Genomic DNA, 17143 nt, shown 5'->3' with positions numbered 1-17143 from the left:
TTAGAATCACAAACACATGGGTGTCCCGAGCCCGAGACTTGGAAATAATTTCGATATCGGACTTTCAGAGTTGTCACTAAATCATAACATAAAACATAACAGTTTGAAAAGTTCCTAGTGAGTAGTTTGTTTTTATTCCTATTACTGGCTACAAGAATTAAACCACTGACAGGTTTAGTTTCATTATATATATTTTTTGTTTACAATAGGAGACAATGTTAGAGATAGATTAAAATAAATGAGCCAACACTAGGTTAGGTCTTTAGGTATTTTGAGTGCTTGTGCAATAACGAGTTCGCGAGTGAGAAACAATCCGAGGAGCACTTGACCATAGCATTAACGGTACTGTAAACACATCGATATAGAGGATTTTTAAGTAATAAGACGTTTGTTCGCTTTCGATATCACCCTGATTATTAATCGCCAGATGTATGTTTATGTTAGATATTATTAATATGAATTAGGTTTATTTATATTTTGTTTTAAATGTAGACATATTCCCTCAGGGCTCAGTGTAAGAACGCTAACGGACTTCTTTTCCCATCAGGCCTTTCGGCTAGAGGGTTAGGGGGAGGGGGAAGGGCAGTTGTTTGCTAGCAACGGTCACTGTGGGTTCCTGATGCCATGTCTGTGAGTTCTTCACTTATTATACACCTCTAATATTTACATTTTATTGTGTTTAACCTCTGTGAAAGGGCCTGTGTATTTATATTCTTTGTCAGGAGGCTGGATGTCATTAAAAAATCCTCTATATTACTGCCAGGACAGCGGGGTTTATACTGCTAGCATCTTACTGATAAAGAGTGAGCTGTTTATCTTTTAATTCAGTTCAGTATTAAAGTTCATGAATACGGGGCTTTCTGTATTAAAGTTATTTTTATAGTTCTATAGGAAAACAGGACTCACACTGAAAGTGTTTATTTAATGCAGTTAGTTATTTAGTGCTGTATTTTCCTTACAGTATGACTATATTAGCTAGTTAAGGTAGTTCACTGATAGACAGACTATCGCCATGTTAAAGGTCAGTACACATTTGTGCCTTCAGATTTCACAATGTCTGGCCTGACCACAGCTGACGAGACTGCTGCTGATATTCCTGTCCGGGACATCACCTTAAACCTGACTGGAACAGGCATTCTAGAGAAAGGTAAATATCTAATAATCACACAGAATAACTCCAGATGTGTGTCAACATGTGTGTAAGAGAAGGTGACAACACACACACACACACAACCTCGACAAAAAGTCAGACCTCTGACTGGTTTATTGATTTATTTTTTAATGACGAGCATATTCAGCACTGTAAAGAAACTGTCATAATTTATTCTGCATCTTGAAACAAATCAGATTTTCTGTAATTATAACTCTTTCCTGGACATAATCAGTGGTGTTTTTAGTTTTTTCTATCAACTGGTCACTTTCCACCCTATATCTGAAGCTCTGGACACTCCAGTATATCTGTTTAATTTTGTTTGCAAGTACCACATCTGTACAAAATTCTGTCTGCAGAGTCACTGTTTTCCCAAAATGCCAGAGCCAGGCAAGCTGTGGCGAAGATCAGCCGAGAAGAGCTGGAGGACCGATACCTGCGCATGCAGGAGGAAAACCTCCTACTTAAACAGCACTCACACAAACAGGAGGACAAGATCAAGAGGTACACACTTGTTTACTGAGTCTGTTACTTAAATAGTCAGGGACTTGCTGATTTGACTTATTTGCTTTTCCATTGACTTAGCCAAATTTGTGTGTGCATGTGCATGTGTGTGGGTATGTGTTGTCGTTTCAGGATGGCTACCAAACTGATCCGGTTGGTGAAAGACCGTAAGCGTGTGGAGCAGACCTCTTCATCAGGCCATGTAATAGCAGGTCGGAATGTTGAGATGGAGGAGATGATTGAGGAGCTGCAGGAGAAGATTCATGAACTGGAGAAGCAAAACGAAGGACTCAAGCAGCGTCTTCTCACAGCAAAACAGCAGATTCAGACCCAGAGTCGTAGACCGACCCCCTACAGTCACATTCAGTCCCGCATTAACTCAGGACTGCGCAGACTTCAAGACACGCCTGTACCACCTCAGCAGCCAGTAACACCAAGAGGAGGTACTATAACGAATCACTCACTTTAATCTGATTTATGGGACATTTTATACAGAAGTGATTAAAATGAGCGATGTTTTATCAGCAGGAACGAGACATGTGGAAGGGGAAATGAGCAACAGACCCCCACAGGGGCTTTTACCTCGCTACGGACACAGTCTTCTGGACGAGGCTCGCTCAGAGATCCGTAATCTGTACGTTCTACACGTTATCCGAAAAACTAATGCACGTTGATATCCACACCTCTGACATTGTGTGACATCTTTAGACCTGTGTGATGTCAAGTTGCTTATGGACATTCAGACAGCATGGAGAACCTTGAAAAAGACAGCAGGAGATGTTACTTATATCACACATTTTATTTATAAAATTGTTTGTGAAAAACTTGTGAAAGTGAGCTGTAAGCACAGCGGACGAGTGCTAGGTCTGATGATCCTTTAAACCATGGCAATGTTTTCATTACAGAGAACACAAATAAAAAAAAAATTGACATCTCAGAACAGCAGATTAATGCAGTGTTCACACGTTCAGTGACCAGAGACCATTAATATTCTATTACAGTTACCTGTGGGACCATGTGATCCATGGCAAAGCGCACACACTCTTTCTCTTTCATTTTCTGTTAAATGATGCATATATACATTAGTGAATTCTATATACAGATGCTCTTCTTGTCTTTGAAGGGAGAATGTGATAGAAATGCAGAGGGCTCATATGGAAGAGATGGAGAGATCAGCAGAGATGTTGAGAGAGCAGCTCCGGATTAAGGAAAGAGAGTACGAGGAGTCTCTCCTGCAGCTAAGAGAGCAGCAGACCATGGGCCAGAGGTACCTCCATAGATTGTTTATCCAATACACATAGTATGACATAGTAAAGTGATTGTGTGTACACTATGAGATCTGCTAACAGCATACTGAATATATTCTCAGATCAAACATTAAGGATAATGTGGAAATGATAAAGCTGCAGAAACAGCTGGCCGATAAAGGCAATTCTTTCACTGCGCTGGAGGGAAGATTCCTTCAACTACAAGAGGTAAAAGGAACATCAGAACAGGAGTAATAGGCACGAGTAAATAGTGTTAGTATTATTGTTTAATTAAGATTTTACAATAGATGAACAAATTGAGTTTAAAGCAGTTGGTTGGCTAAAAAACAAATGTCCATGTGATTTTCTGCTTATTCTCAGTGCAGCTGATCAGCTGAGAGATGTTTGGTGTTTCTGAAGCTGCATGTGTAGTGTAACTTACTAGTGTTTCATTTAAACTACTAAAACAACACAATCTTGGTCTCTTAAGTAAACCACAGATAAGAGGGACTGTGTTATTATCACCTACATGACCTCCAGATTCCTGGTACAATGATGTCTTTGATCATTGAAGGCAGATCCAGCTGTTTGCTGTGTTTTTGTTCCTAGTTGTAGGTTGGAAATTTTGACTTACAAACTTTTGTCACCTCAAAAAATGAAGAACATGAGGAAGAATATATTCAGATGTCTGACACCAACATGTTTTGGCTTGTTGTGGGCCCAGTTGGAACTGGAAATGTGTGTAAATGTTTTATTTTATTTATCCCTTTACCCTATGGTCTGCTTCTAAGACATGGCCTAAAATTAAAATAAATATTTAAAAAGTATAGAGAGAAAATGTTAAGTAAGCTGATTGTAAGCTTTGGGGGTCTAAACACCAAATGTGGTAGAGAGGCTGTGACTTCCTGATTTGTGGCACTTGGTAAATTTGTATGTACGGCATTTTCATAGAAGCTTTCTGTCCACCATTTATGCTTGTGATAAGAAGCACACATCACTAGTGTTTAACTAAAAATAATTTTAAAAACAGTGTACTTGCTTGGTTGCTTTTTTAAGTAAGCATTTCCAATGTAAAGTCAGTTAGATGTCACTTAATGGCCCGGTGATGGACAGTAGTTCTGCTCTTTCACATCACCAGGTTTGATTTTGAGTACAGTTTACTCTCTTGAAGTTTTCATGTTCTCCTCATGCCCATGTGAGTGTTTTCCCACCTCCTAAATGCATGACAGTAGATGGATTAGCTATGCCAAATTGCACCTAGGTGTAAATGAGTGTGTGCACAGTGTCCTGACGAGGACCGAGTCCCTCCATGGTGGGTTCTTGCCTAAACACAGGCTCCTGATATACTCTGACCCTGACCAGGATAATGTGTTTACTGATGATATATCATCAGTAATATATATATATATATATATATATATATATATATATATATATTAGTTTGTGGCCTTATCTCACCAGATGAAATACATACTTCATTTAGCTTGCAAAGAAATGATTAGCATCAGGATGAGGCTTGTAAGAAGTTAATTTAGTTATATGTGTAATTGAATCACGAATGTATTCAGAGCCAGAAGACCCTGAAGGCTAGCCACGACACAGCGATGGCTAAAGTGGATGAGCTGACTGGGCAGCTGAAAGAAGAAAGGCTGAGGATTCTGGGCCTGGAGAATCAGTTACACACTAAAGCATTGCAGGAGAGAAGGACTTCCGAGGTACTGTTGGAAATCAATCATGTATTAGTGGACTCTGAGGTCATGAAAGACTACAGAAGTCTACAGATGAACTTATTACATATATTTTCAATCATTAGTTGAGTAAGTTTCTTTCTTCAGCTGCTTGAACAAATTCGGGATTTGGAGAAAGAGAGAGAGTTGCTTAAAGAGAACTGTGACAAATTAATGAACACGTGAGTAAATGATTTTGAACAGAATATCAGGACTGAACGGAAATATGAAGACCCTGGTGTAAATGTTTGTCCTTATTCCGTTAGCGCCTTTGACGTTACTCAGGAACAGAAGTGGAAGACAAGAGAGCAGCAGCTCAAACTGCAGATCGCTCAGCTGGAGATGGCGCTGAAATCTGACCTCACTGATAAAAACCAAATCCTAGACAAGATTCAGGCTGAGAGAGGTATACCAAACTCTGCATTTTCACCTTTCTTCTGACTTTCTGTCTGAGCCCTTTTAAACAAAAAAAATGATCTTTTCACATTTTTAAAGATATAAACGAGAAGCTGATAAAGGAGAATAAAGAACTTCAACTCTGTTATCTGGAGCAGAAGCAACAGTTGGATGAAATAAAAGATCGCATGAAGTTCTTTACGAAGGTATTTCTCAAAAAAAATAAAGAAACCATGTGGAACTGAGCATGTGGGGTCTTTGTCTAATTATATTTTGCCTTTCTAATTTTGTAGGAGAGTGAAATAGATGCTGCTGAACTCAGTGAAGCACTGATGCTCATTAAGGTAAGTAGTATATTACAGACATACACTATATGTGACACCTTACCATCGTGGTCATGTGTGTTTCTTTGTTCATCATATTCAAGCTTTAGTTCCCTTTTTGCTATTATAATAAGGCATTTCCCCCTGGTATTAATAAAAATCTTAAATCTTTGAATCTTGAATAACCTCTCTATCCCTAACCCTATCCCTAACCTTAACCCTAACCTAGCTTTCCGCTAGATTTCAGAGCTTGGCTGTCAGGATTTGTTTCTATTCCACCAACAAGGGTATTAGTGAGGTCAGGTACTGATGTTGGGTGAGGAGGCCTGGCATGTAGCTCATCCTAATGGTTTTCTCGAGTTGTTCCACTCCAATTTCGGCAAACCATGTGTTGAAGATCTGTTTTGGTGGACAGGGCATTGTAATGCAGGACAGTGTTTCAGTGAAGAGAAATTGTAGATAACTTGTGAAGTGTGTGCTTCCAACTTTGGTCCATCAGTTTAGAGAAGAACTGGTGTGATGGCCAGGTGTCCACAAGTTTTAGGCTTTATAGAGTGTGTTTATAACCACACCATTATAATCGTATAATGGTGTAACTGTATGGTGTCTAACAGTAGGAAATGTTTCAAGTATGTTTACAAGAATAATATTTTGGAAGAGGTGAGGTAATTAGCTTCACCTAGCAATATGTAAATACCCAGAAAATGAATAGAAATGTAACCTGTTGCTAGACAGCACAGCACTCATGCAGGTCAGAACATCTTTACTTAGTTTATACTGGATATGGTCATTTTATTGTTTTTATGAAGAGATATAAAAAGATGTTAAAGATCATTAATAAAATGTTAAAACATTACAACATTTTTAACATTTTTATTATCTTTCAGGTGCGTAAAACACAGAGGAATGGAGAGTTGGGTTTCCTGGAAAATGTAGTAGAAGGGGTTCATATAGATGTGGAACGCTCACTGAAAGAACTCCAGGCCACTTACACTGAAACTGTGCAAGAGCTGGAGAAAACAAGAAACATGCTGATCATCCAGCACAAAATCAATAAAGACTACCAGGTAGAGCATCAGGAAGGCATGAGACTGTAGATATTCAGCTTTAAAGTGTTTCCTGTGTTGTTCATCCTCTTCCCTTATGGCCTAAGTGCATTCAGCTCTCATAGTTTTTGTCTAAAATCACACTGTTCAGGCTGAAGTCGAAGCAGTTACACGAAGGATGAATGATCTGAAGCTGGATAATGAACTTAAACAGGAGAAACTGGCTCAGCTCCTGGACATGAGAGCTGCAAAAATAAAGAAACTTGAAGGTTTGACTAACTCAAAATACTTTATAGTGCTTATGCTAATACTTACAGTCAGTCCTAACATTCTTCTTTTTTATGTAGCCCAATTGAAAGACATTGCCTACGGTACCAAGGCCCACGTTTTCCGACCCGACATCACAGACGATGATGTGGCTGATGAGTTTGATGAAACGGTACACCTGGCTCGAGGAGAGAACCTTTTGGAGATCCACCTTGGCACTGCACGCTTCAGTCCTGAGGCTCTGGACAGTCTGGGTGACAAAGACCCCTCTACTTTCTGCACTTATGCCTTTTATGACTTTGAGCTGCAGTCCACGGCTGTGGTGCGAGGGCAGCAACCAGTTTATGATTTCACCTCCCAGTACCTTGTGAAGGTGGATGATCTCTTCCTGCACTATCTCCACAGCAGCTCTATCACTGTGGAAGTACAGCTGGCCGAGTGCCTGACTTTCCGCACCATAGCTGCAGGACAGATACGGCTGAGTCAGGTGCTGGAGAGGGATGGGAAAGTGTTTGGCACCCTGCAGCTCGTCGGTAAGTTCAGAGGAGTTCTGCATTTTGTTAGAGGTGACGGTGAGCCTGGTGTTATACTGGAGTTTAAGCATGCATGCATACATGTATGTAAGATGTCTGGTCTGCATACTCCAAGTGTGTTGTTTGTCTCTATCGGCCAAAAGGTCACACCCAGTATAGTACATTACGAGTTCAACAGCTCCACAGCCACAGTGGCAGAAAGTTGTGAAGAAATGCTGCATTTGCTGCATAACTCTAATCAGACAATCACGTGGCAGCAGCAGAGTGTATAAACTCAGCACCAGCATGATTGTGGCATGGTCAGTACTCTGCTACTGAAGCTTGTGATTAGACCAGATGACATTTTTTTTCTTCTTTAACTGTCTTGTTGTGGTGAGTCTGTGCCCACTGTAGCCTCAGATTCTAATGTGGTTCTCTTCTGTCATGTCCTGTCCACCTCGAGGTTCGATGTGTTGTGTGCTCTGAGATGCCTTTCTGTGCACTATGGTTGTACAAAGTGGATATTTCAGGTTACTGTAGACTTCATGTAAGCTCAAACCACTTTGGGCAGCAAACCTCCCTCATCAACATGTGTGTGTAAGAGCTGTCACTCACTGGGTGATTATTTTTTTCACAACATTCTCTGCAAACTGTTGTGTGTGTGTGTGAGAATCACAGGAGATCAGCAGTTTGTGAAGTCACGTCTTCATAACATGTTTTCCAGTACTGATATTTGATGTGAATGTGGAGTGAAGCTCTTGACCTGTATCTGCATGATTTTCTGCATCGTGCCACTGCCGTATGATTGGATGATTGGATAATTGAATGCGTGAACACATTTACACTTCATTATGAATAAACTGGCTGGTGAGTTTATACACATTGCAGAATAGAATGGAGCAAAATCTGCAAATGTACTATGATTAAGAGCCAGCAGGGATTTTTGACTCTGACTCACCCTCTAGTGGTTTCAGTGTATAATGTTTGAGATAAACAGAAGATATGGCTGTAAAAAGGTAAACATGGAGGTTTGAACACATGTATACATAGGTTTCTCATGTACTAGAACGCCTGTTTAACTAGAAAAATGATAAATGTGCTGCTTAAAGGTATCAATTATATATAAAGAGACCTAAAGGAAGCATAAATGTTAGCTTGTGTATAATTTGGTTCCAGTTTGCAGTCTACATGAAAAGACTTTAAAACATTAGACTGTTTATTGTAATTTGTCATGAGCTATTATATTCATGTACAATATTCCAGCATGGGGTTAGGGTTAGGGCTAGGGCTAGGGCTAACCCAACCTCTTTACTTTTTTAATTATGCCAACAGAATTTAATTTTGCATGCACTGGTCTGCATTGTCCTACAGGAGTCAGTGGTGAGATTCAGGTTTTCGGCGCTCTGGACTACTGGCTGAGACTGAGGGTTCCTATGGAGCAAGCCATTCGTCTGTATAAAGAGCGAGTCAAAGCTCTAGGCTACATCAACTCCACTGTTAAAGACCAGATCCAGGTACTGCCAGTACTCATTACATTACTAAAGAAATATTGTGTGTGTTTACGTTGTGCCCAGTGTTTCCGGTATACTGTATGCTCCAGATCCAGCATAAGCTTCACCTGTCCTTGGAGAATAGTGTTCATCCCTCTAGTACAGTTCCAGTTAATCCATGTTACTGTATATTGAAGTAGTCCTGTGACTCACTGTTGCTGAATAACTTTTTGTAACCTGTCCATCATGTCAAGTAAATATTAAGTTTTACCAAAGCAATTATAAAATGATTTGTCTACACAATTTCTCTAGTTGTTGCTCACTGCCATGTGTTTTCCCAGACTTTAAATGCCCCTCCTTCCAGCTCTTCATTTAAGGATGGAAACCTGAATGATCTCTACATCACGATACGATGTTGCAGTAACCTAAAATCCAGAGGACCTCATACACTGCCCAGTCCATATGTCATTTACAAATTCCACATCTTCCCTGACCATGACACACCAATCCTTTCCTCCACCAATGAACCGCAGTTTGATGATCACATGACCTTTCCTCTGACCATGAACTCTGACCTTGATGCATATTTGAAGGCAGAGGCTTTAACCCTATACGTGTTTGATGATTTGGATTTTGAGAATCAGCTCTACCTCGGCAAAGCCGACGTGCCGCTTATATCTTTGGCTCATGATAAGGCCATCACTGGTGAGGATTTTCTGTATAGTTTGTATATAGTTTTTCATTTCTTGGTACTTTTATTTTGCTTGTAATTCTGGTAAGTTTACATGTGATGGTGGTTTACCAGGTACATTCGAGCTAACAGACCCAGCCGGTCTGCCCAGTGGCTACATAGATGTGACTCTAAAATGGAAGTTTACATACTTGCCTCCTTCTGGCTTGGCAACAGCAGCAGAGCAGGCCAAGTTTTTCACCAAAGAGGCTCCAATGAAGCTAGAAACTGACGAATATGGAGATATGAGTGGAGCCGAAGTGAATGAAAGTGTTTCTGCTACGGTGAGCAGTCGTGAGCATCAAAAACATCTCTATTTTTGCATAAATAATAAGTGTGTACTTGTATACATTGTGAAAGGCAATAATGTTTGTTTGAAAGTTGTAAATAACTGATAAACCTTGTATCTGACTTAATATTTTAGACTCCTTTGCCGAAGCCCAGGTTGCGTACCCTTACTAAACCAGCTACGAAAAAAGTTTCATTCTCAAATGTGATGGAGCCTGAAATCCAGGTAGAAGAAATCAAAAGTAGGATGTTCAAAACATTCCTCCTTACCCTCTCTTTAATAAGTGTGCTTTATCATTATTTATTTATTTATTTATTTATTATCAAAAATATGGGACGTGTTTGTGTGTGTGCAATTGTCAGAAAGGAGGAAGTGCTCCCCCCAGTGGCGGTCAGGAGAACAAGCCCTCTACTGTTACAACACCTAAGGTTTGTGCATGAAGGAATAAAGTTTTAGATTTTAGATTCCTCTATGTGCGTTTTGATAGAAAAAAGTGTGCTGTTGTGTTGTAGGAGAGTGTCCGAGGGGTCCGGGTGGGCCAGATCTCTGCAGTTACAGAGGAAGATGATGAAGAGTCACATGTATCAGAGGGTCAGGTGTTTGCAGTCGGCTCTCAGTCTGTATCTGATGACTCTGAGATCTCAGAGGAGCTGGAAGAGCCAGGAGATGGTGGGTCTTACTAAGTGGTCTAATCTGTTTAATTAAAAAAACACGCCCGTCTGCACTCAGACCTTTGTCTCAGACTTTTGTCTGGTTTTAGGTCCTGTTTATTAAACATTAATCCACACACATGAGATGTTTGTATATTTCACAGCAGTTATACTTCTATTTTAACTTCCGTTTCACATAACCATATCATGTGCATAAGATACATATGTGGAGTCAACTTCATAAAAATCTACTTAAAATGGATAATCTGCATAATCACCTGTCGTTCCACAGAAGCCATAGCATTTGTATGGTGGGGATGATTAATGAATAAATAGGTAAAAAAGACTGATTAGCATTTATACACTGTCCCACTGTCTTATACCTGTCGTAATTGTGTTCTAATCACACCTACACCTACTGTGGGTGTAGGTTTCTGTATGTGTGGGTGTGTGTGTTCATAGGGTTTATAAATGGATTGGTGTAAATGATGTGCTATAACTTAAAGTTATAGAAAAACTGTATATGCAACTGGTGCAACATTTTAATGGATTAAAAACAATGACAATTTATATTTAATACTGGCTTCAACTGAACCTGTTATCTATGTAGTATCATATGTTGTATGTTCTTTATTCCAGTCAGTTAATGATCTGAATTATTAGGACACTCAATGGGATATTTTATTTCTGTTTCTGACTGTGTGGTTGTTTTTCCCCTGTTTTTCTCAATGTTTTTAATTTTTCACAATGCTCGCAGTTTGCTTCTACACTCGTACACTTCCTGTTTGAATTGTTGTATATTAGATCCCACATGCATTCTTGGAAAATCAATTGTGTTCTGGCTTTGTGGAAAAGCCCCTACCCTGTTGTTTGCCAGGCCTTGGTGAGGGAAGACCTTACAGCAATGTGAGATAAAAAAAAAAAACATAAATATTGCACAAGCTGTTTCCGATACTGTGAAACGTTGTCTCTTGGCAGCCAACAATATAATTGTTAATGCTGTTGACCTTGGCCAAGGAGGCCTTCTTTAAAAGTCATGTTGTCCAGCATGTCACTCTTATCTTCTGTTGGCCTGTGGGGTAGTGTTGTTATTGGAGTGAGAGAGGGGGAGACTGCTGTAATGCTTTCAATCCTTCACCAAATCACTTGTTTGTCTCTTCATGCTTTTTGACCGACATAGCTGTGGTGTTCTCTCTTTCTTTCTTCAGACATGCAGCCAGCAGAATGCTCAGATCTGAGCGAATCGATCCTTTCAGACAGCGACGACTGCATCGTGCCCGCTCGGTCTACTCCGGCCCGGAAACAGGTGCGTACTCCTGTGTGAGTCTGTTAAAGCATCAAGGTTATTTCACTTACATCCAGGCTGTTTTATCAGAAGCCTAAAGATTTAAACACAGAATAGGCTGAAAGATGCTGACCTTCACACAGATAATGAGACTCCAGCTGAGGAGAGAAACAACTTTCACTAATGTTGAAGTTAACTTCAGTTATAGGAAGTAAAGTTGGAGGCTGTCAACGATTCGTAAATTTTATTTATTTATTTTTAACATTTTTTTGGCACACTGCTTAAAGTTCTTCCTGTATATGGACCATGGTTCTTATAAAAATGGTGATGAAATGATGTGTACTTTTCCAAGTGGAGGTCACAATAAATTAATAATTACTCAGTTTGTGAATAGTTTAAAATAAAAACGTCAGTTTTATGGAATAACTCTGTAACTTGTGAAATAGTTTGCAAAAAATAACAATTCAGCAGTAGAAGAGGTAAAGAAGTGAGTGCAGGCAGGTTGGAATGGGTGGAGAAAGGTGTCAGGAGTTCTGTGTGATAGAAAAATATCAGCGAGAATCAAGGGGAAGGTGATACAGGACAGTGGTGAGACCGGCCATGCTGTATGGTTTAGAGACAGTATCACTGAGACAGAGACAGGAGTCAGAGCTGGAGGTAGCAGAGCTGAAGATGTTGAGGTTCTCTTTGGGAGGGACACCGTTGGACAGGATTAGGAACGAGTACATCAGAGGGACGGCTCATGTTGGACGTTTGGAGGACAAAGTTAAGGAGGCCAGATTAAGATGGTTTGGACATGTCCAGAGGAGGGAGAGTGAGTATATTGGTAGGAGAATGTTGGACATGGAGCTGCCAGGCAGGAGGAAAAGAGGGAGGACAAAGAGGAGGTATATGGATGTAATAAATGAGGATATGAAGCTAGTGGGGGCAAGTGTTGAGGATGCAGAAGATAGGGATAGGTGGAGAGAGATGATTCACTGTGGAGATCCCTGAAGGGAAAAGCCCAAAGAAGAAGAAGATTTCAGCAGTATACAGTACATTTATAAATAATAAAGAGTCATCTCCACTTACTAAGTTACTAAAAATAGCTTGAGCTGATCAATTATTACTGATCAATTGAAAATATTGCTGATGCTTTATGTAAAGTTTATGTAGTTTATGTAAAATGTAAACCTATTTTTAAATATGTATTGCCATGATTTAACAAAACAGCATAAACTTCTGCACTAACACTAACTTTAACTAATTAGTTTTTAGTGAAGATCTGATCAAACATTAGTCAAAGCATTTGTGTTAAAACTAATTCTAATATTCATGATCTCAATCTCAACTCATACAAAACAGTAAAAAAGAAATTGAGAAAAATATTATTTTAACATGTTACTGTTATTATAGTTATTTTTAGCTCTAACATTTAAAACTGCTTTCAGATGTTACTTCTAAATAAAGCTTTTTAATAATAATAATAATAACAATAAAAATAATAGTAAAATAAAAAAAATAATAACAACTCTAATAATAGCCACAGTGCTTGTTTTTTATTAACTGAAAATGATTGGTCTAATATTATTTGTAGTTATTTATTTCTTTATTTTAAAGCTTGACTTGTTTGTAAGTTATAGTCCTACACAAAGATCTGTACAGGAATGAGATTGATTGATTGATTGATCGATCGATCATCCTGACTGAGATGTAAGAACATCTTTATATGAGTGATACTGGCAGCATCTTTCCGATCCCATAAGAGGTCTCAGATCACACAACCGACTGCCATAAAGTCTCTCAACACTGACTTCATCCTGCAGTTGGAAAACTGGACAAGAGACAGAATGATAGGTGATGGAGAGAGTGGGGAAGGAATCTATATGATGAGATGGATGAGAGATACAGAAAGACAGAAGGCTTTTATACCGAACTCTTTTAACTGACACTCTTCATGGTGAAGTCTCTTAATGCTGAAAACTGGACTTGGATACTTGATGGACTGACACAAGTCAGAGACAAATAGCTGCAGGTGAATCCATCATTACATCTCAGACATTCCCTGTGGACGATGTGTCATCTCTGTGAAAAAGATAATGTCTATATTGTGGCCATCATTCTTAATAGTCTAACACTGCTGGAAGCTGATCTGACCTGGACAATATGGAGATATCTCTCTGCACTGAGATGGAACTGGGGCACAACTACACATTATTCTTATTGTTAACTGTTCCAGGTAATGCTGCTACAGTTTAAGCTGTTTGCAGGAATACTATATAGATTTGTTTTGTAGAATTAAAATAAAAATGATACTCTTTTAAAACTTTCTTTTAAATCTTTTAATTTTGTGTAAAATAATATTAGCAGGTAAGCACCTCAAGATGGTCTGCTTGTCAGAAGGAGAGTGTTTTATGCAACTGACCTAATCTACTGTGCTGTTGCTTTGTTCTTCTAGCCATCTGAGCGGATCCGTGTGGAGATTGTGTCTCTGAATCTGAAGCCAGGCTCCAGGGTTTCTGCAGACTCTAGTGTGGTCAGGCTGTTTGTGGAGTATAATTTCCTGGACCTGCCTTCAGAGGAGACGCCTCTGTCACTGCCCAAACCTCTGCCTGGACACAGCATCTACTACAACTACAGTCACGGTGTGCAAAGACAGCTGAACAGACGCGCACACACACACACACACACAGCATTTATTCTGTCAAATTCTGAGGATGAGTGTGTCTGTGTGTGACCTGTGATAATAAAATACACTCATTAGTTATTTATCTGATTTATTATAGGCAGGTTTATAGTTAAGGAGCTAGCGAGTGAGAGCTCTGTGCTTGTGTAATGTTTCACTGTCTCTTCCAAACACCTTAAAGGACACCTCCATTCTGAAACATCTAAAATAATTTTAGATTTTTGTGAGTTACTTGTAATGCAGGTTTGTTAGTTGGTGCTGTATTTCCGTATATCTTAATTCCTGTGAGAGTTTAGCAGTACTGCTGCTGAAGAGGAGAAAAAAGAGCAAGGAGCTTCTTTACTCAGTCACCATTGTCCAGCAGTGTCATATTAATGAGAAATTCAGTACAGAGGTCCGCTGGATGCAAAGTTCAGCAGAGATGCAGTTGGTTAGTTAGTGATCTACAGGCTGACTGTATTAACATGAAAGCTTATTCCCACTAACAACACAACGGCATTGTGGGTAATGTAAGGAACTTGATAAAAGACCAACATGTAGGTGGAAGAGGTTTAAACCAAAAAAGTCAAGTCTGCATTTAATCATGAAATAAATCTTTTGAAAATTGAAGATATTAATTACTGTATAAGGACAATTAAAAATATTGCTCTGCAACTCATTCAGGATGGATTTTTCCTTTAAATTATTGCTAATAGTCTGTGAATAATAATAATATATTATTATTATTATTATTATTATTAGAATTCTTCCCTGTGCCTGACTACTTGTATATTAGACAAAAAACCCTGTCTATTTATTTACATTTAGTGTTTTGTGACTTGATATATGAGGTTTCACCATGTTGAGTGTTGTTATTATAAGACTCTGTAACAGATTTAGCCTGGTTTTTGTGCTGACAGTGATCCATGTGGACGTGGAGAATAACCAGGCCAGGCGCCACATGCTCAGAGCCGTACTAGAAGGAAGGAACAAAAAGCTAGAGAAGTATAAATCTTTCGCCTTTTTTTCTTTTTTTTTGTACTTAATTGGCCTAGTTTTACTACAAATTGCACAATTTACCAGTATTTGTAAACATTTGCACAATTTACCAGTATTTATAAACATTTGCACAATTTACCAGTATTTGTAAACATTTGCACAATTTACCAGTATTTGTAAACATTTGCACAATTTACCAGTATTTGTAAACATTTGCACAATTTACCAGTATTTATAAACATTTGCACAATTTACCAGTATTTGTAAACATTTTTCATTACAATTATTCTTCACATTTTAGTCTCCAGAGTTTAGTAACTGGTTGTGTGACAGAGAATGTGACCGGTTGTTTCAGCATCAGGTTCACGTTAGTGAGTGACCCACCTGAGGAAGAGGAGCAGGAGAAGGAGTGTGAGGATGTGGGTGTGGCCTATTTTCGGCTCTCTGACATTCTGAAGAAGCAGAGGGACGTGATGGACGTCGGCCTTGACGGTGAGTGTTTCTGTATTCGGCCGCGTCTGTCTGTATAAACAAGTTCTTTACGTTTTATACCGGATACGGTTCTAATATTCGACTGTTTCTATAGTAACAGCTCATTCACATGGATGTGCATGGCATTCTGTGTGAACAAGCATGGTATTAAACATAAAACATGTTATTTAACAAAGAAAAATGCGTGGGCATTAATGAAGGTTTCTGTAAGAAGATATTTATTTTATATTTATGAAAGGAGTGTTTTTTTATAATCAATACAACATCAATAAAATCTATGGGTTATGGGGTTTTTTTCACTAGAGGGGAAAAAGAGAGTCAGTTTATAGTTATTGCTGTAATGCATGTGATATCAGGAATTCGTTTGTCCTGTTCCACGACGTTAAATTTAACTATAAATGGTAGCACAATGGTGTCGTTCATTACTCAGTGAAATTGTGTATATCCTGTAACAGTACTCCCTGAAGTATTTTTATTCAATTTACATTTTTCTCACTTGCTTACTGACAGTCACATGATTGTGTCTCACCCACTTTGTTGTGTGTGTAGTTGTGGATGTGCAGGACAACACTGAGGTAGTGGGGACTCTGAAGGTGACTGTAGAAGCTCTGGAAGCTTTCAGATCTATTATGGAGGATCCAGACCATGATCACTCTGAGCTCCAGTCGGAAAGATTGCAAATCGCAAAGAAACAGAAGTACACAGCCTGATGAAGCAGTCAGAAGGCCTGATGTGAATAAATCAGGTGACCTTAGTGGGTTTGGTCACATCAGAATTGTGGATCTCGCATGTGTCGTGAATAAAACCAGCAGAAAATCGGTGCAAAGCTGTCACACACCGAGAATCACCAGTCTGTGTTGTTTTTATCAAAGCATAGCAGGGAGAGGGTGTAATGGTCATGTTTAGAGATATTTGTTTTTTCATCTAGTAAGGAAATTAGTAAAAAATACGTATAAAAAAAAATAAGTATGCCTCTTCCAAGCAGAGGAAACAGAACTGATTTGTTTGACATAATCCTCTAAAACAACAAAAGACGATAATAACAGGCATAGCAAATACCCTTCCATATGAACAGTATCAAAAGGCTTTGCTTCGTTCCTCCTACAGTGTGACATTCATTATGATATGAGCATTTCTCTGTGGGTCTCCAGTCTCTAGTGCTCAGTTTGATGTGCTGATGATGTTTAGCACATTAATAACCGCTTAATGAAAAGCCTGTTAAGTCTTATTAGACACTGTGTGCCACACGGCTGTTTTTATATTGAAGATGTGGAATGGAATCTAACTGAATTTAATGGGATTTAAGCCATCTCTTTAACATGCTAATGCCCATTTTCACGCACGTTTCCTCATAGTGTTCACGCTCTCCCTCCCTCCACTGATTCTCTGCTG

General features: G+C 39.0%; 1 protein-coding gene across 6 annotated transcripts; it reads left to right on the top strand.

Annotated features, from left to right (window-relative positions):
• The first annotated feature begins 481 nt into the window (after window positions 1–481).
• Window positions 482–16732, top strand: rpgrip1l (RPGRIP1 like). Of its 6 annotated transcripts, none has more exons than XM_058408091.1 (26): window positions 482–630; window positions 1046–1147; window positions 1510–1654; window positions 1787–2097; window positions 2180–2288; window positions 2778–2921; window positions 3024–3129; window positions 4470–4616; window positions 4737–4810; window positions 4895–5034; window positions 5124–5230; window positions 5318–5368; window positions 6235–6414; window positions 6545–6662; window positions 6741–7193; window positions 8544–8686; window positions 9004–9367; window positions 9468–9676; window positions 9817–9906; window positions 10044–10109; window positions 10194–10350; window positions 11540–11637; window positions 14054–14240; window positions 15181–15265; window positions 15615–15751; window positions 16301–16732. In XM_058408091.1, the coding sequence occupies exons 2-26, from the start codon at window positions 1054–1056 to the stop codon at window positions 16459–16461; spliced, it is 3876 nt and encodes a 1291-aa protein (XP_058264074.1). In that variant the 5' UTR covers window positions 482–630; window positions 1046–1053; the 3' UTR covers window positions 16462–16732. The 6 variants fall into 6 exon arrangements, 3 of the variants coding, with proteins under 3 accessions (XP_058264074.1, XP_058264073.1, XP_058264072.1); XM_058408090.1 differs by lacking the exon at window positions 482–630 and adding an exon at window positions 761–803 and having other exon boundaries at window positions 2183–2288; XM_058408089.1 differs by lacking the exon at window positions 482–630 and adding an exon at window positions 768–803.
• Window positions 16733–17143: the final 411 nt, after the last annotated feature.

This window comes from Hemibagrus wyckioides, linkage group LG14 (assembly GCF_019097595.1).
Source record: "Hemibagrus wyckioides isolate EC202008001 linkage group LG14, SWU_Hwy_1.0, whole genome shotgun sequence".
Lineage (NCBI taxonomy): Eukaryota > Metazoa > Chordata > Actinopteri > Siluriformes > Bagridae > Hemibagrus > Hemibagrus wyckioides.
Note: the sequence above shows the minus strand (reverse complement) of the source record. Positions and strands in the feature narration are given on the sequence as shown.